Source organism: Meriones unguiculatus, chromosome 1 (assembly GCF_030254825.1).
Source record: "Meriones unguiculatus strain TT.TT164.6M chromosome 1, Bangor_MerUng_6.1, whole genome shotgun sequence".
Lineage (NCBI taxonomy): Eukaryota > Metazoa > Chordata > Mammalia > Rodentia > Muridae > Meriones > Meriones unguiculatus.
Genome location: NC_083349.1, coordinates 88,649,772 through 88,675,749, shown reverse-complemented (window position 1 = coordinate 88,675,749; position 25,978 = coordinate 88,649,772). Strand labels below are relative to the sequence as shown.

At 35.3% G+C, this 25,978-nt stretch overlaps 1 protein-coding gene and 1 long non-coding RNA gene across 43 annotated transcripts in view; one reads left to right on the top strand and one right to left on the bottom strand.

Annotated features, from left to right (window-relative positions):
* The window catches only part of Nrxn1 (neurexin 1), a 1,167,492-nt gene that overhangs the window by 648,529 nt on the left and 492,985 nt on the right, over positions 1-25,978 (bottom strand). For 33 of the 42 annotated variants that reach the window (XM_060393136.1, XM_060393140.1, XM_060393190.1 and 30 more), the window contains 3 exons: positions 21,283-21,666; positions 14,458-14,661; positions 11,929-11,955 (listed from right to left, as the gene is read on the bottom strand). In XM_060393136.1, the coding sequence (XP_060249119.1) occupies positions 11,929-11,955; positions 14,458-14,661; positions 21,283-21,666 (615 nt within the window). The remainder of the gene's footprint in view (positions 1-11,928; positions 11,956-14,457; positions 14,662-21,282; positions 21,667-25,978) is intronic. The other 9 variants (XM_060393217.1, XM_060393293.1, XM_060393220.1 and 6 more) reach the window with 1 other exon arrangement.
* Positions 20,057-25,978, top strand: part of LOC132657086 (uncharacterized) — a 37,040-nt gene continuing 31,118 nt past the window's right edge. Inside the window, exon 1 of the long non-coding RNA XR_009594924.1 lies at positions 20,057-20,119. This is a non-coding gene — a long non-coding RNA (uncharacterized LOC132657086). The remainder of the gene's footprint in view (positions 20,120-25,978) is intronic.

The following is a 25,978-nucleotide window of genomic DNA, read 5'->3' as shown; positions in this document are numbered from 1 at the left end:
AGCATGCCTGCTCTTCAAAACCTGAACACTAACAACTGAGGAAAGGCGTTTTAGAAGCATCCATCAGAGAAACTGGACACATTAACTTTAATGTGTTTTTGTGTTGATTAGATTCTTACTTAAAACCTTCCTTTCTGGCTTTTGTTTTGCACTTTTTAAAGCATTATTTATGTTGATCTGGAGCAGCTGTTCTGGTGGTAACTTGAGCAAAGTACTTATGTTCCCTGTGCCTCTGTTGTTAGTACTCTGATCTGTAAAATATGCTAATAAGAGAAATCATTCATATACAAATGAGCTTAATGCATTCTTATCACTTAAAGCAGCATCTGTTGTATGGTGGGTTCTCATGATAATAACTATTAGCAATATTATGCTGTCATTATTATCTTCTGAATGAATCCGAAAGCTGGGAGAATATATATCTCTTCCTGCTCAGTGCCTTGAACATTAACAATTTGCCAAGTATTTGCTGAAAAGTTACTGTTTTTGTTTTTGTCTTTGAGACAGGGTTTCACTATTTAGCTCAGGCTATCTTTGAAATCATTAAGATCCACCTGCTTCTGCCTCCCAAGTGCTGACATTAAAGATGTTGGCCAGTATGCCCAGAAAAATGGTTACTTTTTTATTTTTTCAGATTTTGTAGAAATTTTATTCAGGTAGGTGAACAATTAAGACAAATGATTAATGAAAAGTAACTCCATAAGCTTTAAACACTTCCAATCACAAAGAAATGACATTAACTATGTGTCTTGTTTTAATGTTTAGAAGTATGGGATATCTAAGTGCCATGGCTGGAGAGTGTGAGTAATTCAACAGCTGGTAACTTTTTCAGCTGCTTTGTATTACATATATGACCCAAGTGAGAAAAATGACCTAGATCAGTTGTTAGTAAGTCGTAGGAATAAAGAGACTAGGTGGCTTAGGTACTAAGGGAACTGGATTCTTCATATTTAATTAAGAAACAAGTAAGTAAAAATGAATTTTGTTTGCAAGAATATTTGACATTGGGGTTGAAAACAAGTGCCTCAAGGAACATCTCTTTATCACAGTACCTTTATTCTAGTATGAATTTTGCTGTTAACAGATTCCTCATTTCCTGTTCCATTTCTCGATAAATGTCATTGATCCGGGAAAGTGACTAAGTAAAGTTTAAACCATCTACAGAACCATTTTAGAGTCCTGAGTTTTTATATTGATTGTACCCATTTATGACAGATCAGGATAAATACCTCTGATGTAAATATTTTAAACGGAAAAGCATACAGTTTAAAAATATATTCTACCTTTCAAGTACATAACTATATTCACAACACAATAAAAGTAATCACAAGTTAAACAAATATGCTGCTCAAAGAATATTTCAAAAATAGCTCTCCTCAAATCTATCCTAGCTCAACTTACAAGCTTAGAAATATGCACAATAAATTAAGCCAATTATAACTGAAAGTAAAAATTTGGACTGTGATTTTATTTTAAGATTTAAAAAAAAAAGTTCATTTCCAAGAAATGCTTATCACATAATAGAATAGCTAGGATACAAAATTAAGTAATAAATGGTTGATTTTCCTTTAAGTAAATTAAAATATTTTGTTGTTCATTTATATAAAAAGGTTATGTGGATTACATTAGTGTTTATTTAAATGCATCTTATATTACACATGAATATTGCTAGTAAGCATATTAAGATTTATTAATATGTAAACTGATGTTCTAAACAGGCAGGGTTACCATCACAATGCAAACATTGTTTGATTAAATAAGTTTTTTGATGAATAACGTATTGGAATAGTTACAGATTTACTTTTGATAAGAATATACAGAGCAGTGTCTATCCTTGTATAATTCCAGAACAATGGTTTAACTTGTACCTGCTTTCTGTGTCTCCAGAGTTCTCATATATTATGTTGACTAGCATTAAGGACAAGGCTGATTTCATAATATTTAAAACCTTAATATTTAAATATTTAAATTAAATATTAATATTAATTAAATTAAATATTTAAATACTTAATATTTGGGGTATTCTGCTTTTTCCAAAAGTTAAAAGCACTTTAGTGAAAAAACAGAAGTAAGATCCTTCTGGTTTTGAGTTTTTCTTTCTCTTTCTTTTTAGAGGAAGACCGCTATGGCAGCTGGAAACCTGTGTCTCCATATTAACCTTCAATCACAGGCCTATTTGCTAAGAAAGCACATTTTTAAGAAATGTGACCGGAAATCTGTTCTTTTAAGCTGTTTCCTTTTGTTCCAGTCTTCCAAGACCACCTGGACTTAAAGGCTATGGAAAAGTTGCCCTTGACATCTCAGACACTCCTTACTCAAGAATTGAGAGAGAACACAAAAAAATTCCTAGCAATGACACAATGACTGCAAAATTCATCTTTAACTAGATTTCAACATGCAATAAAAGAGCATTGTAGTTCTTTTAATTATCATGAACTTACTATGTTAAGTTTTAGTCTCTAACTTTACTACTATGATTTAATTTGACAATTTATTTTGGAAAAACACTGGAATTGCTTCATTGGATGCATTTGTCTTTAGATCAGAATCATCTGATATGAACAATATGCCTTCCTTTTCAGGAAGGGATCCTGCATACTGATGGGCCTGACAGTTCAATGACTGCCAGAAAAATAATATTCCTCTCAATGAATGTGGGGTGCTGGGGAAGAGACTATGGAGGCCAAGCTTCTCCAGCACTGGTTGCAGCTGATCTTCCACAGAGCTATACTAGGTCTCCCCAAGAGAGCCACAGTCAATGACAGTTTATACTGTGTAGAAACATCTAGAAGCATCTCTTTTGTGGACCTAGCAGTTTAGTTTATTACTCATAATCAAGTTCACAAAACCATTCCGGAAAGCTGCAAGTACTGAAAACACAAGTACTGAACCTGAATTTGTGTGTCATCCCTGTATATATTTAATTGGCTCAGTGTCCTGGAATTTCTTTAAATCATGTTGTCATAAAATATGCAAGAAACAACAATAAATTTTAAGATATTGTATGTCATGTTATTAAAAGTTTTCTGTAAAGTTTGAAATCATATACAACTTTTGAATATTTTCTGTTCCACAAAGCTTCCAAGTATGACTTTTATTTCTGGTAAGGAACCAATATTTTCTTAAAAGACATTCCTGGACTAGAGAGATGGCTTAGCAGTTAAGATCACGCACTGCTCTTGCAAAGGACCTGTCTGCTCCCAGCTCACAATTTCCTGTAACTGTAACTCCAGGGCATCTGACACCTGCTTCTGTAGTGTGTGGGCACGTGCCCCCATATTCCCACATATCTACACATAGACATGCAGACACACAATTGAAAATAAAATAAATTAAAAAACCAAGATACTTATTCTGGTTATTTTGAAGGCCAAAATAAAAGAGAAATTTAATAGGCCAATAAATTTAAGATATGCATTAATATATTATTTACTGTAGGCAAAAATCATGCTAAATAAAGGTGAGGATGGTTTTAATTATATTTTAATAGAGCACATACATTTATCTAGTTTTTATTGCCTTTAAATTTAAAAGTAAAGAAAAATTATCACATAAAATTAAAAAGTAGACATGATGAACAAAAGCAAAAAATTGAAGTCACTAGCATTTCACCAAAAAAAGACTTATTTCCAGAAATTTTGGCTCTCATTCTCTCTCTCTTTCTTTCTCTCCTCTCACTCTCCCCATCTCTTCCTGCTTCTATCCCTCTCTATATGTCTCTTTCTGTCTACGTGTCTGTTTCTCTTTTCCGCACTCCCTTGCTCCATTACTAGAAAAGAAGACAAGATTCAACTGCTAGGAACGTATTCTACCACTCAGCTATTCTATACCCTCAGTGTAATATTATTTCTTATACCTATTGGCTGAAATAATTTTACATAGTAGATTATATACTTTGAAGAACTGTCAGAGTACTTTCTGGAATATAAAATTTCTGAGCTGGTTTATTAGATTAAAATTTCAGAAATAAAAGAGTTGGGTTACATGTACAAGATGTATTTAAATATATCAAAAATCCATCATCTCTGGAGTTATGTTCAGGACTCATGTATGTGGTTTTCAACATTTTTTTTTACAATTTTATGCTATTGTATTCATTGTCATGGTCTCAGTTCTCTGTCTGCCTATATTTATACTATAGATCAGTCTATATTTTAGACATGTTTCAATAATTACAGAAGGTTATTTTCTTTTGATTTAAAGGATTTTTTATAACTCATGAAATACAAAGTACAAGTTTGTTGCTTGCAGGTATGACTTCAGTTTCAGAGTTGTTTTTTCACATAAATATATAAAATAACAACTCTAAAATGATTCAGAATTCTTCACATTCTGTAGCAGTGAATGCACATTTGTACTGGAGATTTCCTGATTCCAATTGCGTATCTCATCTTTCATGAACAAGTTTCACTCGCCCCTTTCATTATCCTCATGTAAATTCAAAACATTTATAATTCTTTGTTATTATACAGAGCTCCCCCTCTTCACACTTTCTTTCTTCTTCTTTTTGTATATTTTTCATAAGTCTCACGTAAAGCAGACCTTTAACTTGCTGTGTATCTAGAACAACTGAATTCCTAGTCCCCCTGTCTCCACTGAAAAATGCAAGATTACAAGCATGTGCAAACAGATTTGCTTATATTGTATATTTCTAAAGCAAGTTTATATGTACAAATATATGTAATCAATAGACTGAAATTCCATTGGTTTTAATATTCTAAGTATGAATAAAGCATAGCAAGTCTGGATTTAAGTCAAAGATTGTTTAAGTCAAAGTTAATAGTGAAGTTACATTAAAAATATTAATACAGCTCATAGCATTAACTTTTGTGGAACTCCAGCTGTCTGAATGTCCTTTTTGAAGATAGTGTACCATGTTATACCTTGTTTTGAAGCCAAATGATTGGATCAAGAGCAGGCATTCCCCACCAAGGCTAACCTCTTATTAGCTCAAGTGATGCCCTGATTAAAAGCTCTGTCCAATGAGATACTGAAAAGCAATGAGCCGATTCACTTGTTCTAGGAGAGCTTAGATGCAGAGTACACACAGCAAACAGAGAAAGAGCAACAATGGAAAAAATAAAGACACAAAGCCCAGAACAAGCTATGAATGGAAACATTTACAAGGCAAATGAGTCCACCATGGACTTGGTAAAGTTGAGTGGAAGAGAAACAGAAAGAAATCAGCAGAAATGAGAGAAGTGACCACGATGCCAGAGGGATGAAAAGACCAGCCAGCTTGATGATCATAATCATAAAATACTGAGAAGGGAATTTTGTGAAGGTAGTATCAGAACTCTGCACAATCTTCACAGGCCTAAACCCTATTCAATCCTCCCCACAAAAAACAGTCTGTGGTGGATGGAATCAACTCACACTCTACTGATTCTTACTGTGCACTAGTAATAAGCCTTTACCCCTAAGACTGTCCTCAAATATAGAACAAATTTAATCCACTACAAACATTAAGGAAATATATTATTTTTTCAAGTACTGACCAGTAATGGCCTTTATGAATTATGTTTGTGATGGTGAGTTCTTACCAAATACTCAAATATATATTCTCATTAATGGTCAGGGATATTTTAATGTTATCAATTGATATAACAAAATTTTGACAGTGATATATTTCTATCTAAAAAGCATGAGTCAACATGACTTATGACTTAGTTGGAAAATAATTTAATTTTGCTGTACTAAAAAATGTTCTGAAACTGAGGAAAACTAAGCATAAAATGTAAATGTTAGACATTTTGAAAGCTATAGATATTATTATGTAAGCTAATTTGCATATATAATCAAATAGAAAATGTCCACCTATGAAAAACTTAAAAATCATTAAACAATATTATCAAAAATTTAAAAAATTCTATTTCATATCTTAATCCATTGTGCTTAAATAGCATGTATGCATGCTCAATTAAATATAAGCCAATGTTTATGCTGTCTTTGTCTTTTCAGAAGTTAACTGGACAATGACATCACCTTTTATGTTATGCTTTATCAAGTGACAGGTGGACACTTTCTCTCTTTTGATTTTATATTAATTGAACTCCATGATCATGATATTTATTTTCATATTGTTAGGTAAGTAACTGATAAGACACAAATAATTAATAAATTTATTTGAATAAAACTGGTAATGCTAATTTTTAAAGGAGTGACTCGATGGACATTTTCTTGGATCACTTTTAGGTATTACTATTTTCTGGAAATTAGATGCTGTTTTAATATAAGTTTTTAAACATTTATTAGGGTTTTTTGATCCTATGGAAATTAGCTGCTTATGGAACTAAATTATTACAAACACAAAAATAAAGATCACCTATTCTTTTACAGAAAAAAAGAGACTGCTTCCCTTAGAGATAATGAAACCCTAATCATACATCTTAATGAAGACCGAAAAATAAAAGGAAAAATACACCTATCAATAGGAAATAGTAAGTAATCCTATTCTCATTCTTGGTTTTTCTGATTACATGATAATCTGTGAAAATATCACACCTGCACAGAAAAAGAGGGGTGTGAGGAAAGTATGAAAATTAGGAAAACAAAAGGACAAACAGAAGGAAAACAGGTAGGAAGAAAAAAAATTAAAAAGAGCAAAACCTCACAGTGATATATACAGATGTTCAAAGATCAGTTCTCTCAACAAACAAAATACTCTGCCAGCAAGCTGCAGTCATTTGGTGACATTTGCTTATTAAAAAAAAAAAAAAATCATCTTACAGAAAGAAAGAAATGTAAAAGCCAGAATTGTTTCTTCAGAAACTTTCTACATTTTTTCTGTAGATTTTGGCCTAGATCAATGGTAACAAAGCCAGTGCTCGATAGTGAACGAGAACGTGAATCCATTCATCAGGATCTGTGCCGTCACTGGGTTTTAGAAGAGCTTTGACTGCACAAAAGTCTTTTCTGAGCTCCCCAACACTACAGCTTTCCAGCTCCGAGCAGTGCGGAGACTTGTGACGTTAGACCAGGGTCTTCCGCCTTCAGTCCCACATCTACTCACGGCCTTGTCTATCTGTGCAGTGAACACTCAGGCGGGGTGCTTAGACTTCATTCTTTCTTTCTCAAGTTTAAATGTGCAGGTGACTCAAATCAGCTTCTTTTAAATTCCATTGAAGTTTTCATGTTTGTCTAGATTGGTGACTATATTCAAAACCCTTATTCAGTTACTGATTTTCTTTAAAAAAAAAAAAAAAACCTATAGTTTCCCTCTGTTTTGTTTTCAATTACTCTTATTATTTTGTTAAAAATAATAATTCATGAAGTTGTTTATTATCTTTCCTTTGTACATACATTCAGTTAATAACAATAAATATTCTGTTTTTCTTTTCATCAGCTAATTCAGAGTGTCATCTATCTGACATGGTAGACAACATAAGTCACTCGTGACAATTACAAATAAATCCTATAAACTCCAATGTTGGGAGAAGAAGCAGAAAACTGCCTTCTAAAGATTTTTCCTCTGCAGGGACCATTCAGCTCCTTTCTAATTTATACCAACCCCCAGAATGCACTGCTCTCTTTGTGAGTTTCATTCCAACTGACAGCTTGATCACAGCAATCTAAAATGGCTTAAGTGCCTCAGGTTGACATTTTGCATTCTTTTATTGCTTTCCATTTTTATCTACATAGAAAAATTGGTGATAACTAATATCCAGTTGATCTTTTCATTCTGGTAATAAAATGATAATACAAAGATCTTATTATCTACCCCAGACATCCATCAAAGTACATTTTCCAATAATAATACTGCTCAAAATGTTGCTTATCTCTCTCCAAGTTAAAAGTGAGGTTAAGTACGTGGCTTTAGATTTCCTTGTCTTCAGGACTTGGGCTTTGTGTTGTAAAAAGACTTTTGAACTTCAACTCTTGACATTTTGTCCATGTTAATGTTGTTTTCAAGTGTGTTGTTTAAGCACCTTAGATAAATCACTTTCTGCAATAAGCCAAAATGAATCGAATGTTGTGCCTACAAAAGCTTTAACCCCGTGAGGTTTTATTCTCATACATAAACAAGAGAAACCCACATTAGAGTTAGAAAGAAAGAAAGAAAGAAAGAAAGAAAGAAAGAAAGAAAGAAAGAAAGAAAGAAAGAAAGAAGTAGGAAGGAAGAAAGATTAGGGAAGGAGAGAAGACAAACAAAGCACAAATAAAGGAAAATGAAAGCAAGCAAAGCTGAACCACAGACATATTCAAATCCCTTTCTGGGGTGGAGGAACAGCCCAGTGAATGGAGCATTTGTAGGCCAGCATGAGGAATTGGAGCATGGGTCTCCAGCATGCACAAACAAACCTGGGTGCTGCAGTAATGCTTATAGTGTTTGTTTTGGGACTTGGATCTCTCCAGTAGGTCACTGAAAACTAGTAGGTCTACCCAGTCATTGAGTTCTAGGGTTAGAGAGAGGCTTTGCCTCAAAAAGTAAGGTAGAAAATCATAGACAAAGAGACTTAGCATCAACCCTTAGCCTTTGCAAGTGTCTGCACTGACTCTGTCTCTGTGTCTATCCAGTGTCCTTGTCCATTTCTCTCTTCCTCCCTCCTCAGCACCCTCCACACACACATACACACAACCACACACACATTGGCACACACACACAATCTGTTGTTCTAGTGGCTCATGTCTTCTTGTAGGCAAGAACATCTGTAATTATGCCACTAGCATGGAAAAACAAAAACTATTGAAAAAAAACTATAGAGCTGCATCTAGACTTGTAATGTCTGACTTGGAAGTGGCCACTCCAAGTCATGCATTTGAACACTCATTTGGAGGCAATATTTGAGAGATTATGGAAGTTGGTCGAGGAAGTATGACACTGGAGGCCAGTTTGGAGAGCTTAAAGCCTCCTACCACTTTCAAGTCTTTGTGTGTGTGAAGATGTGAGCTTTCAGATTCCTGTTTCTTTCACTATCTTTGCAGCCTGCTATCATACCTCTCTGTCATAATGGACTCATTCCTCTGGAGCCACAAACCCAAATATACTCTACTCTCTATAAGCTGTTTATGGTCATGGTGCTTATCATAACAAAAAAGGCACTGATACACAGGATGATCTGTTTTCCTCAATGCAGGAAATGAGGAAAGGATAATCTTCCTGCCCTTTATTCTGAGCAGAGGATGATGGGCATCAGTGATGCTTGTGTTTATCTTTCAGCACATGAGTTTTCAAAGTTGTAGATATTAAATACATTTTCATGCTGATATCAGCAAAGATGTGCCAGTGAAGTGAGGTTGGTTTGGGACACTTATCCTTTACCATCTAATGGCCACAAGGAAATTGATGAAGGAAATCCTTGGGATTTAATTCTGGCATCTCTCAGAGGAAACCTGGTGTGCCTGCTAAGGAAGCTTCTAGAGATACATCAAGACTCGTAAAGTGGGACTGATAAAGAAACATGCCAGGGGGCTCTTATAGGGAAGAGCTGAAAACACACAGTTAGGTCCTCTGCTCTGCTCACCAGGCTTCACTGTCAAAGAGTGGAAAATGAGACACTGACATGTTTTCTTCTCCTGATGAAGGGTAGAGATTATAAACCCAGAAAAGAGGATATAAGGGGATACTAGAGACTGCAGAGCAATTCTAAGGAAATAGACAGAAATGTATCACAGATGTCTTCTACTTAATCTACTTTCTCAATGTGTGAAAAACTTTTTTTGTTATAGTCCGTTAAGTGCCTGTGGTAGTTTTCTTAAAACATATCAAGTAAAGTGCTTCATATTAATATTTCAAGACAGTGATGTTATGCAAATGTGACTTTGTAAATGTATATTAATTGTCATAGTGTCAGATAAGCTTATGGCTCATAAAAGTTCTACACAATTAATTGTTCTTTGAAGTTAGAATGAGATAGAATTATTCATAATTAAAAGTGCACATCAGGTGAAAATAGATGAATATTATTAGATATGTAAATTCCTGACTATCCTCAAATTTGACTCATTTTATGAAACTCACTACATCTGTCCATTGCATCCCAAATAAAACAAAGGCAAAAGAAAATGGGAACATTACCTGGTTCTTGAATGTTTCCTCCAATGGCTAAAGTCAAGCTAAGGCATTTGCAGTCCTGTACGAACTGTGCACAAAAAGCTTGCAATCCATTAATTTAATTCAAATATTCAAGTGTAACTTACATTACTTTAAAAAGGAAAAAAAAATCACTAACCAGTGAAAATATTTGTCTTCAAAGTTATTATTCTATGAAACATCCAAAGTATGGAGAAAAACTGTCCATAGTATCAGAGACTTTTATTAGACAAAGAAAGTTTGGGTCTAAGAAGACTAATACATACTCAACAGATGTTCTAAGTAATTGCAGCTAAAAACAGAGAATCACATTTGACTTGGTGAATTCCATTAATTTTCAGAGTGCACATTTTTCTTTTTATAAAGTTAAAAGTTAATGTGTTATTTCTGTGCTTAATACAAATAAAAGAATAGGAATAGGTAAGGTGGAGGTCTAGAAAGGAAAATCTTCCCCACAGGAACTTTTTACAAGTCAGTAAGAATCAGTAGACCGTAGCATTGCATTAAGGGACAGATTTGCCTTTGAAGAGAGTACTTTGTGGGCCTTCACTTTGCCTCTGTCTGCACTGCTGGCCACCCAGGTGTCAGATCTATGAAACCAGACCTAGAAAAAAACCTATAAAATTTCTTTTCAGGACGCATCCAAGAGAATGAGTGGAGAGAAAATGATGCATACTTGAAATCACATTTGTCTTAAAGCTCAGAGAAATAATTTTAGGAATTATTTTGTTTGTGATAATTTTAAGTGCTTGGCATGGTTATAATTCAAAGTTTATTTAAATGATTTATCAGACTCACCTTTTTGCTTAAAATATTACCCCACATGGGGACAAATATGAATTGCTTGTATTCAAAACCAAGACTATCCAATAATATGCATTGGTTAGACAAGTTATTTTGCTTTTGCTTTTTTTCCCCTCAGAGAATGAGTTGTTGCCCTTTGGAAACACAGCCAAATATTTCAGGAGTCCCAACAATGCACAGGCAGCTTTCTTCAAGGGCCAAAGACCAGAATCTTACTATGTCAATGAGAGATTAGAGGATCATTAGAATCATTTTATTAAATAGCTAATGAATTTGTGGTCATTGGAAGAGCTCTCTTTATGTGGTCAGCAAAACCTGGAAAAGAAAAATCTAAACATTCACATCGAGAATTGGAATCAATTTACTTATTACTTAATGCTAGTGCTCAAAATAAAACCACAGTCCTTGCTTCCTCTCTGATCTCCTTCAAAATTAAAATGAAACTCAGTCCATGCATCTTTCTGACTCACCATTTGGCATGCATATCAAATATTTACTTGAATGATTTTAGGTATTTTTGCAGATATATAATCAGGATGTAAAAATTCATATAAATTTTCTTAATAATCAAGAATGTACTGTTCAGATTCATAATTTTCTAAGAATGTATAATGATGAAGAACATTGTGCCTTCCACAATATATACAAAAATGTAAAACTTTGTATTAATTTAGAATGATTAATAATTCTCAAAATAAGATAAGATAAACATTTCTTTTATATATTTGAATTAAGGGATAGGAAACTAAGACCCACAGTGTGTTTTTCTATTTAATTATGAAAGAAACTACTCTACTCCAAGATCTGACCAAATAACAATGCATTATCTGATGGCCTCTATAGACATCTATGTCTTCTGTTTCAAAATATATGCCACCACTTTCCCACACAGGAGCAGGAACTACAATGGAAAACCCTTTTTGCTGGATTAAATATAAAATGAATTTTTACACCCCAGATGATGGACTGGTTATGTTTCAAGGTGAGATCATGAGTTTATAAATACAATTCTCTTACTTTCTCTCTTTTCCTTGACTAGCTTACATTGTAATGGAGGAAAAACAGTTTAAAAATTTTGAATAGGCACTTACTGGAATTACAGTTAATCCTGATACAATCTAGATGGGGAAGAATAGATGAAAAATGAATATTTATCCTTCAAGGTAACAGCTGCAGACATCCAATAAAATTACAGTCCACCCTTCCGGGGACAGACACATGCAAATTTGGCCACTCCATATCACTATTATTTATATAATTCTAGAACCCAGATTTATTGTTACGAAATTGTACTATTGGAAATAAGAGAATGTTTAAAAATATGGCCAACTCAAACAGAGCTACATGGTGACAAATCTAAGTGAGATAACAAGTAGTTAACTGTCAAAGATGTTTGGCTTAGACTGGTTGCAACATTCTCCCCATATGTGAAAGAACATGCTATTATTCTCAGCAAAAGTAAAAAGTGCTCCGTCACAATGGGGTACAGCGCAAGCTCAGCTAGGCTCAGACATCTTGGACTTCCGAAATCTAATATCCCACAAAGGCCAACAGAATTATTTACAACTGCAGTTGTAGTCACATGGAAAAATAAAATAAAATTTTTCTTTTTTCATCCTACTTTTTTTTTATATATTTCTCTTTTGATTTTGATGTTCTGGATCACTAAATGTTTATAACCAGATATTGGTGGATTCCACATCGTGTATTCACAGAAGAAGAAAAGGAAAAGTTGCATGACCCTTAGAAACCACAATGGCTGTGGGGCCATCCTAGGGAGCACACTGGCCTGTGCCTTCCTTATGGGCTACTAATGTTAATTTTGGGCATTGAGTGTCACAGTTAACTCTATGTTCCTGACTTTCCTTTTTTATGTGCTCTCCTCACATGAAAGCAGATATAAAAACAGGATTTCTGGTGTGGACAATACAGTGATTATTTTTATAAATCTACATGAAATGTTTGGTTTATATTTTATGGAGAGATATATACATTTATTATTTAATGCCTTTGGGGAGCATGGAAAATATAAACCTAGATTCTGTGTCCATATAGCTAAGTTTGTCATGTGTCGTCAACCGCATCAGAAAAGTGGTTGCAAACAGCCAAGGACCAGCAGCTACACAACTCCTTCTACAGAATGCTTTGCTGGTGATACTCTCTCTCGAGTTCTCATTTCCAGCTATCAGCCTTTTAATGCAATTAAGCCATTTTGTCCATTTTCTTGTAGTAACCTATCGTTGTCACTAGAGGGAACTCTAATAGAGCCATAAACTTTCTTTAAACAAACTTAATTTTATTTATATTAATTGAATGTAATAATTAAATCCATTAAACTAACAAGAGTTACTTTTGTATTTTATGAGCTATTATCCTACCCATCACAATTTGAAAATGTATGTAGGATTGTCACAAATGTCTCATGTTATTTTGTTCTTACCATATTTCTAAAAATAAATCTACATGCTTTCAAAAAAATTTTTTTCCCTCTCCTGATTCATGTGTGTGTGCGGTGTCTTTGTGTGTTTCTGTATTTAATACTTCATGAACTACAGTAAAACCCCATTCATTTTCACGTACTTGGATTTAATGATAATATTAAAATTTATTTGGCAGAATATTAAATCTTCATTTGGTTCACATTCTTGGGTTGCTGAGCCATGAATAACAAAGATTTTGAAAGGCAAAGCTCAGGTAGAAAACTAACTTCAAGTATTCAGGAGAGGTTGATGGCAGAAATTGCAGGCAACAGGGATCTCCTTAAGGAGGGATGTTTTCTCTCCATTCATTGCAATAAACTTCTAAGCCCATCTCTTCACAAGATTTTGAAGCTTTTAGGGATTTCAGGTTTTAAGTTTAACTGAACAATAATAAAGTACTCAATTTTTAAAATTCTACAATTCAATGTCTTAGGTTTTTTTTTCTTTTGTTTTGTTTTTGTTAGTTTGATTTTTTGACTCCATAATTCATCTAGGTGTGTGAGGTTTTACTGTAGCAACCATTTTGATGGTACCTTTAATCAGGAAAGCATTATCTCTCTGTAAAGGAGCCTGTGTCCTTACTGTTCTCATGGCTGTTTGCTGAGGGCCGCAGACTTTGGGCATTGAAGGGTTGTGGATTGCTGAATGACAGCAAAATATCCCACACAGTACTTCAAAACAGAGGAGATGGAGGACCATAACGATGATCTTTCAAAGGAGAAGCCCATGGAGGAAGTAGCAACAACTGTTGGTCTAGATATCAAAGTATAAATCGAATATTTCATGTGCATGTTATCTAACACATATAAACTTTTTTTTTGTTGTTAAGGTATCACCTATCACCGATTAGAACATCAGAAAATGTGATAGTAGAAAAATCCAATTTGAGGCATTTTAAAGCCTTTTGAATTATGAATTCAAAGTTTTCAATTTCATCTCTCTGATAGGGCTTCTCCGAACCCTTGTTGGTAGGAATCACAAAACACTAGATTACGTTGAACAGAAAAAGTGATGCCCACTAAAGCATTAATCAATTGTTTTAACTTTCCATAGCAAACAGGCTAATTGATAAATGTTTGCAGGCAAAACTGAACAAAAAAATGAGAACTGTTAGCTTAATGGCGGAAGGCATGTTGTTACCTAGATTGACCGTGAGTTTCACACGTCCTGCATCTAGCTCCAGTCGAAGGGTATCCGCTGAGTCTCTAGAAGTGGTTGCCATCAGAATACCATACGCACGCTGGGATCTGAACCGTAAGGACACATCCTCAGCTTCAGTGTGCATCACCACCGGGAGCTGGATTTTCATGAACATACTCCCATCATAGCTCAAAACCGTTGCCTCTATAGGAAAAAAAAAAATCAGTTCAGTTTTGGTTAGTATAGTGCACATACACTTGGGAAACAGTAGTCTGCTCAAGTATTCTTGACGGGACATCAGGGGTAAAATCAGCTTGTCTGATTCAGAAACGAGTCGCTTGTTTTCTAATGGCAAGGAACACCCAAGCAGGGACTCCTTTTGTCAAGTATATGCTAACACCCAGAAAGTCCCTCCACCTAATTAGAATGCTATAGCAGTGACCATATGGGGCTGCAAATGTTTAATGAGCATTTCCCTTCTAAAAAGCATAGATCATGTTGTTTTGAATAGCTACAGTGCAAACCTGGTTGGAAACACTGCAATGATGTATATGTGTATGGACAGTGACAGCCCCGACATTCTGTAAGTCAGCCTTGCCTTGGCTCTGATTGACTCTTCATGAGCTAAATACCAAGACAGGAGGGAGAGCCGAGGCAGGAGAACAGGGGGCTTAAAGAGAGAAACAAAATTGTGGGTGGAGGCATCTCTGAGACAAGCTGGAGACCTATGACAGGGTAGACTCCTGGGAAGATATGGGAGTGGCTCTAGGTGAAAACCCTAGTAGCGGGGGTCATGGAGACTGAAGAAGCCACCCTCAAACTAGACAGGACTCCTAGTGGGGGGAGAGGAATATGAACCCACCCACAAAAACTTTGACCCAAAATTTACCCTGCCTACAAGATGTGCAGGAATAAAGAATGAGCAGAGATTGGGGAATTAGCACACCAATGCCTGGCCACACCAATGCCTGAGACCCGCACCAAGGAGGAAAGCCAACCAGTGACACTATTACCAACACTCTGCTATGCTTTCAGACAGGAGTCCAGCATAACTATCTTCTGAAAGGCTCCACCAGAAATGGACTAGAAAGATGCTGAGACTCAATTAAACACTGGGTGGAGTTCAGGGAGGCTTGCGGAAGAGGAGGGGGGAAGATAGAGGGAACAGGAGCTCCACAGAAGACCAACAGAGCAACTAACCTGGGCACAGGGGGGCTTGTGGAGACTGAAGAACCAAGGACCATGCATGGACTGGACCTAGGCCCCCTACACATATGAACCAATGGGAAGCTTGATCTTCATGTTGGTTTTCAAGTAAGGGGAGCAGGAACAATCTCGGACAAGGACTCTGTTGCCTGCGTTCGATCAAAGTGGAGCTGCCTTGCCAGGCCACTGAGGAAGAGGATGTGCTCAGTCCTGATGTGAATTGATATGCTGGGGTGGGCTGGTAGGGGGTCTCCCTTTTTTGAGGGGTACGGAGGAGATAGAGGAAAGAGGAAGAAAGGGTGGGACAGAGGAGGGGGGGAGGGAACTACGATTGGGCTGCAAATTGAATAAATAAATAAATATATATATTTTTTTAAAAAAGCAAGAGAGTGTTACGGGAAGATATCGAAGGCCAGGACTGTCTGGAAAATCCATAAAAACAGAGGCTACTATCAATATTTTTTTCATAACACCTACTCCAAAATGGAAATATTATTAAAATATAGAAATCAACCCTTTCTATTAAAGCTAATATTCCAAAAAAGAAAATGAAAGTTAACAACATATCAAGTAAGCAATCAGAGTTCTACTGTGTTACTGTACTTAATGAGCCCAATTTTTAAGAGACCTCAAACTGTAATTATTTTAAGTGTTCTTAGCAAACAAATAATTTAAAATATCATCTATAAACACAAAGCTGGTGTCCTAAATTTTGAATTACCCCCAAAACATCTCTAACTCTATACAAGGAATAGGGGTGGAGCTAGAACTAGGGATTTGCGTTGGTGTATTTCTGCTTAAAGTAGAAGGAAACACGATATTAACCACATGAAATTAGCAGCCAAACTGCTGATTACAGACTACTTAGGGACTAGCACCCCTCTGTGGAATATTGTGTTACCCATACGGCGGTGAAATATTGTGAAAAAAGTATGAGCCGTGTTGCTTTCTTGTTGCTTCTGATAATTCAAACTGTCATTTAATGAAAAGAAAAAAAGTTCTGGAATGAAAATAAAATGTCATTATTATGGATATTTACACAGCATAACCATTGGCTTTACTGCTATACTTTTGCTCATTATTAAGATTATATTCTGGTGTGGCTTTCAAAGTTTATCTTTCAGAAAGTCAGGAAAGTCAAATACTCTTTCTACAAGATTTTTTGATTTGTTTTTATTCAAGGCGGGAACATGGAGCTTGAATCTCTAAGTGCTGCGTGTTGTTTCCAGGACTCGCTCCCCCATACTCTGCATTTTCCACCCAGACTTGCATTAATGGATCTTCAGCAACATGTGAGCTCTCTTTCCTAGACCTTTTGAGAAGAGACCCCTTCATCTATTGCCTATTTGACATCTCTACTTAAAATAGAATTAAAAACCCATTCTGAATTCACCTTTTCCCAAATAAACTTATTCCAACCCCTTCTATCTCAGCAAGTGATGTTTACATTACTGTCCAAGAACAACCCAACTACTTTCACTGTTGTTCAGCCTATTGTCACATTTATAATCCTTTGCGTTAGTTGCTTGCCTTTTGTCTTCATTATGAAACTATTTCAATCTCTGTCATCTTATTTAGATAGCTAAAATAGTTATCTATGTGGTACAGCTATGCCTACTCTTTCTTTCTGCACATAGCAGCCAAGTTAAACCCTTATACAGGGAAACCTCTGTTAGATCATTCTTTGGGTTGGATCACATCTCTATTTTTCTATTGTAACTGGATCTCCTCTGCCCTCAGCTTTTATCGTCATCCCCTCCAGTTAGTCTGTTACCATTCCAGATCCATCCATTATTGAATCACTTGCACTAACATATGCCTGTATCTGGAAATTTCTCAACCTGCACCTATTAATGTTTGGTTCCTTTGGACGTCTGGATTTTGGTGAAATCTTCTTTTGGACAATATGGTGCCCTCCTCAGTTTATTCCATACTGAATTATCATCTCTCATTTTTCCAATTGCAATTACTCATTTGTTTGGGTGGTATCATTTGCATCTTCCCTTTTGAAAGTACCTGGAGGAAATAGATCAGTTGCTCCCACTCTGGCACCAGTAAATGATGGAGCCAGACCCAGCAGAGGCAGCATAAATGCTTTTTGAATTAGCAACTGCAATCTACACTGAAAGCACATGAAAGATCTTTTCTTCATGTGGATACAAAGCTTGTACAAGCAATCCCCAGAGCAATAAAGCATTTATTATGTCTCCTACCAGAACAATCAAGTTTGATAATGTCTGACAAAAAAACCCTCTAATTTGAAGCTTAGACTAAAAAACAGTTTTGTTTATCTAAATGCCCTGTTAGTCCTAGACCTAATTGCTGAGAACATAAAATATAATATTATAATATATGACATTATCTTGTATCATCAAGTTTTCAAATTAAATAAGAAGTTTCTCCATGGGACAATGTTGTAAAAGTCATAAGCCAATGCAGATGACCAGGCAGTAGTTGCCTAAGAAACAATTAAAACATGACCATAAAGTCATAGTGAGCTCTAAAGTGTTTTAGAATAACTTTAAGTTAAATTTGATACTTTTTCCCCTTTTCTAATCTTTGGTCAATCGTGCAAAGCAACAAATAGTTCAATAAAAGTAATAAATCCATTGTAGATTGCTTTGTTACTTTGCTATCATATAGATAAAAGGACTAAACTATTGTTAGTTTTATTTTGTTTAATTAATACGCATGACTACTCTGTTGTGTCATAATCATATTTTAAATAACTTCATTTTCTCTTTAAAAATTGCTCAGTTTGAACACATCTTTTTAAAAATATACAATTAACAATTAGTCATAAATTTGCTATGAAGTACAATCCAGAGTAGGGGGAAAAAAACAAGCTTGTTAGCATTCACTGTTCTCCAAAAAGCTTCAGGAATGGCATAATAGTAAGGTAATAAACCTCGAGTGCCCCCATGTGCCATTTCAGACAATTCTCAATGTGAAGATAACTTGTTGATAAATGACAACCAAAAGCTTAAATGACTCCGCATAATTAGGGCTGATGTTTAATTAGACAAGAAATGGAAAATGCACAAGGTTGAAATCTAGTACTGCCAAATAAATGTTAGGCAACATTTTGACACTGGAAGGTTCTGCTATTCGGCAGAATCTTTCAACATTTTGCAAAAATTATTTTATCACTTGGAACAACAAAAAAGAATCCTTTAGAAGAATAATTATAAGACATTGCTTCCCAATGGGGAAGAAAAACAATTTCCTTCATCCATGTCATTAGGTTTGATAAATTTGCTTTTCTGCATTATTCCTTGTTGCAACCTAAAGTGTACACCTGTGCTTAGTTTTTCAGAAAGGCAGTCACATATTGTGATCAACGATGAAAATCAGACAGAGAGCCAAATTATACTGCTCTGACATCTGCCCCGCCATCTGTTAGAATTTTAACAAACAAGTATAAAGTAGACCTCTAATTGCACCAATGCTCGTATTTCACATTACCCTAAGAATAATTTTTAAGTGATCTAACCTTCAAAACTTGTTGCATTAAAAATGACACATAAAGAAAATGCAACATTTAATATCTACGCACGACATAATTTCTGTATTAGTCTTTCTTAAAGAATTAATATGTATAAAAACTTATCTTCCTGTTTAAGTAACAGCTACTTTCCTTATGTATTTTTCTTGGCTCGAATAATGTGGCATTAGCATAACTGCAGCATGATTCTCTATGATGCAGTGTGCATATAATCATTATTACAATTTATTCTGGATGTTAAAGACGAGAATTTTATAAATGTCTTTTTATTTCAAGAATTGTCAGTCAGTTTTCATGATCAACAATCTAATATGGTATGAGTGTATCTGGAGAGGAGACACAATCAAGAACTTCTAATGGAATTTGAAACACAGAGGTCCAGGCATGACCTTGTGTTTGCTGAGCTAGGGCCTAGCTGAGAACTGGACAGATGCCACATTCTATGGTATTGAACCTGGAAACCATTTTATACTACCCTTGCTTTCAGGAGAGGCAAAGTCATGTGGGTAAAACATCAATAAAGAAGAGAAAATACTTCTTGCAAGATACTGTTGTAAGCCAGAACAAGAATAACATAATATCATTATTTTAACCTCAAAATGCAACTAGGAGACAAAGCTGCGAAAATTCCCAGCTAAGGATGAGTTTAAAATTTATGCTTAATCCCAGTGTTTGCTCTTAAATTTTTATTTGAAATCTGTATATGCTTTCCACTTCTACCTCTAATTACTGCAGTATATAAATATTCCCTTTCTCTTCCTCTGACTCAGAAAGCTCTATCATTTCTATTTTTTTTTTTTTTTTGCCACATGTAGTAGCAGAATACTGCCACAGGGTGGTACACCATGCATATTTAACTGGAGGTTTTTGTATTTGATATGACAGTGGAGTTACACACTTTCTCTGGCTTCACTCAACCAAGAGGCATCAGGATAACTGGCATCTTTCTGAGTGAGTAAAATTAAAACAAAATTTTAATTCACACACGTCAGCTAATCTCACAGTGTGCCTAACTATATTTTACTTTTTGAGCTATGTCATTTGTTCTTCCCTTTTGGCAGTTTTCCAAAACCAAAATAAACAAACTAATTAGGAAGGAAAAGCAAAGAGGAATTTACAAGGAGTATACTCATTCAAGCTAAAGTATGCAAGGATAGCTAGGTTCTCATGTCAATTCACTGGAATTGCAATAGTCAGATAATACCATAGAGGAATGGCAGTGTATACATGTTGTGAAGCAATCTATTGAGCTGCCTAATTCTATTGCACAGAATGGTGATAGCATTTTGGTACATAGTTTAATATATAATTATGCTATTTTGTTAATGTTTATTTGTGCATTACTATAAGATAAAAAAATTAAAATCATATATTAATTTTGAATTCCATAAATACCCACCTTTTCCTCTTGAACTTTTAGGTCAAAGTAATTTAGAACTATTTTATGATTGAAGTGAAACAAGTAACTGTGTGTGGCTTTTTGAAAAGTACCTGGTAATGGTTAGGTTCAGTACCCCAGGAAGAAATGCTATTTGCACCATGAAAGAACAATGGAACCACTCACCGATATTTTTTCATATTGATTTTTAGTTTCACTGTAGAAAATAAGTGACAATGGGCATAGTGACTAAACCATTCATCTAAAGCCCGGGATCGATGCAAGGACATGCTTGCAACTATTTGTTCTGGTATGTTTTTTTTCTGTGGGCCACGTCTTCAGACTAGCTGCTGACATTGTCCTCATTCTTTTTTCAGTGCTCACTCCTCTCCTCACAAACGAAGAGGAGGAGAAAAACAGGTAGCTTTATTTTTCTCAGGGAGGGTGCCTGTACAGAGACTGCATATACTCAACTAAGCCTTAAAATCAAGCATGTAAGTACCTCCATAATCAGCTAAAAAGTGAGCAAAAGAGGCTCAAACACACTTTCACAGCTATGGCTGCCTACAAACAACCCCTTTTGAAAATCACTAAAGGCTCCTAAGCAAACTGTGTCCAGTCTGCGGGTTTTCACTATGTGTTACTTCACTAGAAGTTATACTTCATTTCAGGCTTGAAGTAGATACTTAGTACGCATTTCTTCCAGGGGACGAATTGTAGAATTTTGAAAGCCTACCTCTCTCACAGGACCTGCCGAGATAGCCTGTTCCAGAACAATCACAGACATATCTATTCCAACCATCCCTGCACATGCCATTGTTTTTGCAAGGATTGCTAAGGCACGGTTTTGCTGTCTCCCTTGAGCAGGATGGCTTCACTCCAGCGGTACTCTGAATTTCCGCCATCTGCCGGATGTCTTTGCTCTGGCCATCAATGAACAGATCCCGGATGCAGCCCACATAGCCATAGTTGAGCAGAGCAGTCCACACCTCGGTGGGGAAGACAAGGCCAGCCTTATTTTCTGGCAAGCCACCCAGATACAGCTCATCATCTAGGTCCAGGATCTCACTCTCACCAGGAGCTGTGTAGGGAGTGCGTAGTGTATTGACAGAAATGGTACCTGTTACAAAGACAAGAGAATATGAAGTTGTTTATATGTACAATATGATCTGGTTCTATCCTTTTCCCTCTTATATGTTAGAGTGCGAACTCCTCAAGGCCAGACATTTCTATTTTAATAATTGCTTCTATTATTTTAAATTAAAATATAATAACATCATTTCTTTATTCTCTTTCCCCCCTCAAAACTCCCCATATACCTCTCCTTGCCCTATTTCAAAATCATGTCTTCTTTTTTTAAATTAATTGTTATGTACATATATGTACATACATTTCTTATTCTTTTTTTATTTCAGTGTCCGATATCTCCAAGCATAACAAGTCATTCATGGTATTACATAACTTTAGAAATAAAACAAAATTACAATTAATGTGGTCCTATTGATATCATGGAAACTCATGTACATATACAACTAATAGTGGATGCCAACTTTAAACACTTCGAATTTAAAAAACATCATATAATAATGAAATAGACATTTACTATACCTTTAAACTAAGTTACTGAACCTTTAAATTCAGAACTCAGGAGACAGCAGCAAGAGGATTTGTATGAGTCTCAGGACAACCTTTTCTTCATAGCAAGCTCCAAGCTAGCCAGGACTAAAGATCTTATCTCAAATAGATATATAATGAATTTGTGAGCCAAAGAAAGACTGTTTGTCTTTATCTTTAACGGATTTGATTATTTTGTTTGGATGTAATAATTTGAAAGATTTCCAAAGTCAAAGTGAAACTTCTTGTAGTACATGCATGTATTGATTCATTTCTCTGGTTTGGGCTTTCTTGTGGAGCTATACACAAAACAGAAGTCGGTCTTGTGTGATCAAGAAAGCACACCAGGCTCTAGATGATAAAAAACACCATAGGAATGTTCACTATTAAATTTTGGTGAAAAATTCAAGAAAAATACTTTCTCTTTAAACCAAATCACTTAATAAATCAAAAGTTTCCCTTTTCACTTCAAGCTGAAAATAATCTATTGATTTACAATTATACAAAAATCCAAGACTCAAGCATTAAATGAACAGTTATTCATTCACATAGAAATTTTTGAGAGTTATAGAAGAATATGGAATCCATAAAATGACTAAAAGTACATTTATGATAAAAAATATGCACTGTCAGATCATAAAAATTCCTACCAGTAATCTATAAACAAAAAGTTTTTTTTTTATGAAAAAAGCTGAGGAAGGGAATACAAATACAATCATACAATACACCTGCCTCTCAAAAACCCCAAGCCCAGGGCTCTCCCCATGCACCTAACTAAGGAGACTAGGCTGCTGATTCTCATTCTACATCCAGGAGTACTTTAACTGCTGGCAGCAGGGCCCAACTCCGGCTGAGCTTCATAAAGGAATTTGTCTTTCTGAGGGAGAAGTGGCTCATGGGAGCCACTGACAGAGACTGCCTGGGTGTCCAAGTCATTACGAGGAGATTTGTCTTTCTAGACTTTCACAAAAAGCAGTGGAAAAGTTCCCAAGGGAGAAACACAGACATTGCTATTTTGGTCTTGCCAGGAAAGGGGAACATTGTGGATTTTTGATGGAGGCTGTTGAAAAGGAGAAGAGAGAGATAGAGAGAGTACTAATTTATATTCATCTCATTTGTGGCAATGTTTAGGAGAAAATTTTCATTTTGAAGCACATCATATCCATAAAATACTATTTTTAAAATATAGTAAAAGTAACTTTGGAAAATGAGACACATAATATTATGGTGAGGGGACTCATATCTAATGGAATGATAATTAAAAAATAATTGTTTTTCAATAAGTACTATCCAAAATACCTAAGAAGTGAATGTGTATATGGGCCCTATCTGCTGTAGCAGTTAATGTGAGTTATAAGCTGAAGAAAGTATAACTTGAGGACAAGAAAAAAAAGGCAGCTGTGAAAAGAAATGGGATAGACAATTGACGACTTCAAGAAGAATTTTTTGAAATAGGACTTGATAAATATATAAACATTTATATACATGATAATAATATATACATGTATTTGAGAGGAATCTATTTGAGAAATACAACTTAGAAAATGAACAATACAACACTATAAAGAGATTGGTGATATATTTTTTAAATGTTGTTGCCCAAATTCCCAATTTATTTATAGAACAAGCTTAATTCAGTTCAAGAAGATTAAAAAGCAATTGGCAGAACTAAATTGCTTTTAATCAGACTGCTACAATATGCAAATAAGAATTCTTGGGCATCCCCAAAACTCAGGAATTTATTGGCTAAAGCAATGCCATATTCTCTCTATTTCTTCTATATTACATCTAGAACACTCATTGGGTGTGGAGTGGGTGTGGGTGTGTTTGTGTATGTATGCAAAAGACAGAGATAGCAAGATAGACAGAGAAATAAAAGAGACCGAGAATGATAAAGAGAATGAATCTTTATGTATTTTTATGTGTTATGTATGTAGGATATGGGTATGTTGTTTATGCAAATATGTATACAGGTATCTGTGCCTGTGCATGTATGTGGAGGCCAGAGTAGGATATTGGGGTACTGCTCCGTAATGCTCCACCTTATTCCTTTGCATCATGGTCTCTCACTGAGTTTGGAGCATGCTGTTTTCAGTTAGGCTGACAGCCAGCAAGCATCAAAACTCAGGATCCCACAGCCCCAACACACACACTTTTAGTGTCAAAGGAGTACGAGTGACCACACCTATCTTGTTATATTAGTGCGTACATCAAAACTTCCGTTTTCATGCTTGCACATCAAATACCCTTATTGTCTAAGGTCTCTGGCCTCCCACATCTGTACTCAGATAGATAAAGCTTGTGCTAATTATTTAAAATAATTTTAGGAGGAATGATAAGATGGAGGCAAATATCTGAGGGGCCCAGTATCCAGCATTCGTAAAAGAAACATTATTAAAGCTTAAAACACACATCAATCCCAACACATTAATAGTGGAGGACTTTAACACTGTCATCTAGGGACAGATCAGCAGGACAGAAGTTAAATAGAGAAATAATGACACTTACAGAAGTTTAAAATCAAATGGACCTAATAGATGTCTACATTACTTTTCACCCAAACACAAGAGTATACCTTCTTCTCAACACCTCACAGAGCCTTCTCCAAAACTGACCATATAGTCAGTCTCAAAGCAAGCCTCAACAGATACAAGAAGATTGAAATAATCCCTTGAATCATATCAGATCACCATGGTCGAAAACAATAACAGGAATCAATAACAGAATCAATAACAGAGCAAAAAGACTGTACACATGCACAGAAACTGAACAACTCTCTACGCCACAACAGCTGGGTCAGGGAAAAAATAAAATTCAATGAAAATTAATTCACAACTTACCCAAACTTATGGAACACAATGAAATCAGTGCTAAGAGGAACGTTCACAGCACTAACTGCTTTCATAAAGAAATTCAAGATATCTCATACAAGCAACTTAACAGCACACCTGAAAGCCCTAGCAAAAAAAGAAGCAAACACACCCAAGAAGAGTAGACAGCTGGAAATGATAAAATTCAGGGCAAAAAAAATCAATAAATTAGAAACAAAGAAAACAATTCAAAGAATCAACGAAACTAAGAGCTGGTTCTTTAAGAAAATCAACAAGATAGACAAGCCCTTAGTCAAAGTAACTAAAAGGCAGAGAGACACTACCAGAATCAACAAAATCAGAAATGAAAACAGGGACATAACAACAGCCACTAAGGAAATCCAAAGAATCATTAGGTCCAATTTCAAAAGCATATGAACCACAAAATTTGAAAATCTAAACAAAATAGACAATTTTCTTGATAGACTCGACTTATCAAAGTTTAATCAAGATCAGGTAAATAAATTAAATAGTCCTATATCCTCTAAGGAAATACAAACAGTCATCGAAAGTCTCACATCCAAAAAGAAACCACTGGGCCAGATGGTTTCATAACAGAATTCTATCAGATCTTCAAAAAAGAGCTAATTCCAATACTCTTCAAACTATTTCACAAAATAGAAACATAAGGAACATTACCAAACTCATTCTATGAGGCCAAAGTCACCTTAAAACCTAAATCACACAAAGACCCAACAAACGAAAAATACACACGATCATTTCAACGAATGTTGAAAAAGCATTTGACAAAACCCAACACCAATTCATGTTTAAAGTTTTGAAGAGATTGGGGATAGAAGACACACACCTAAACATAGTAAAGGCAATATAGACCAAGCCTATAGCTAACATCAAACTCAATGGAGAGAAACTTAAATCAATCCAACTGAAATCAGGGACAAGGCAAGGCTGCTCACTCTCTCCGCATCTCTTCAACATAGTACTTGA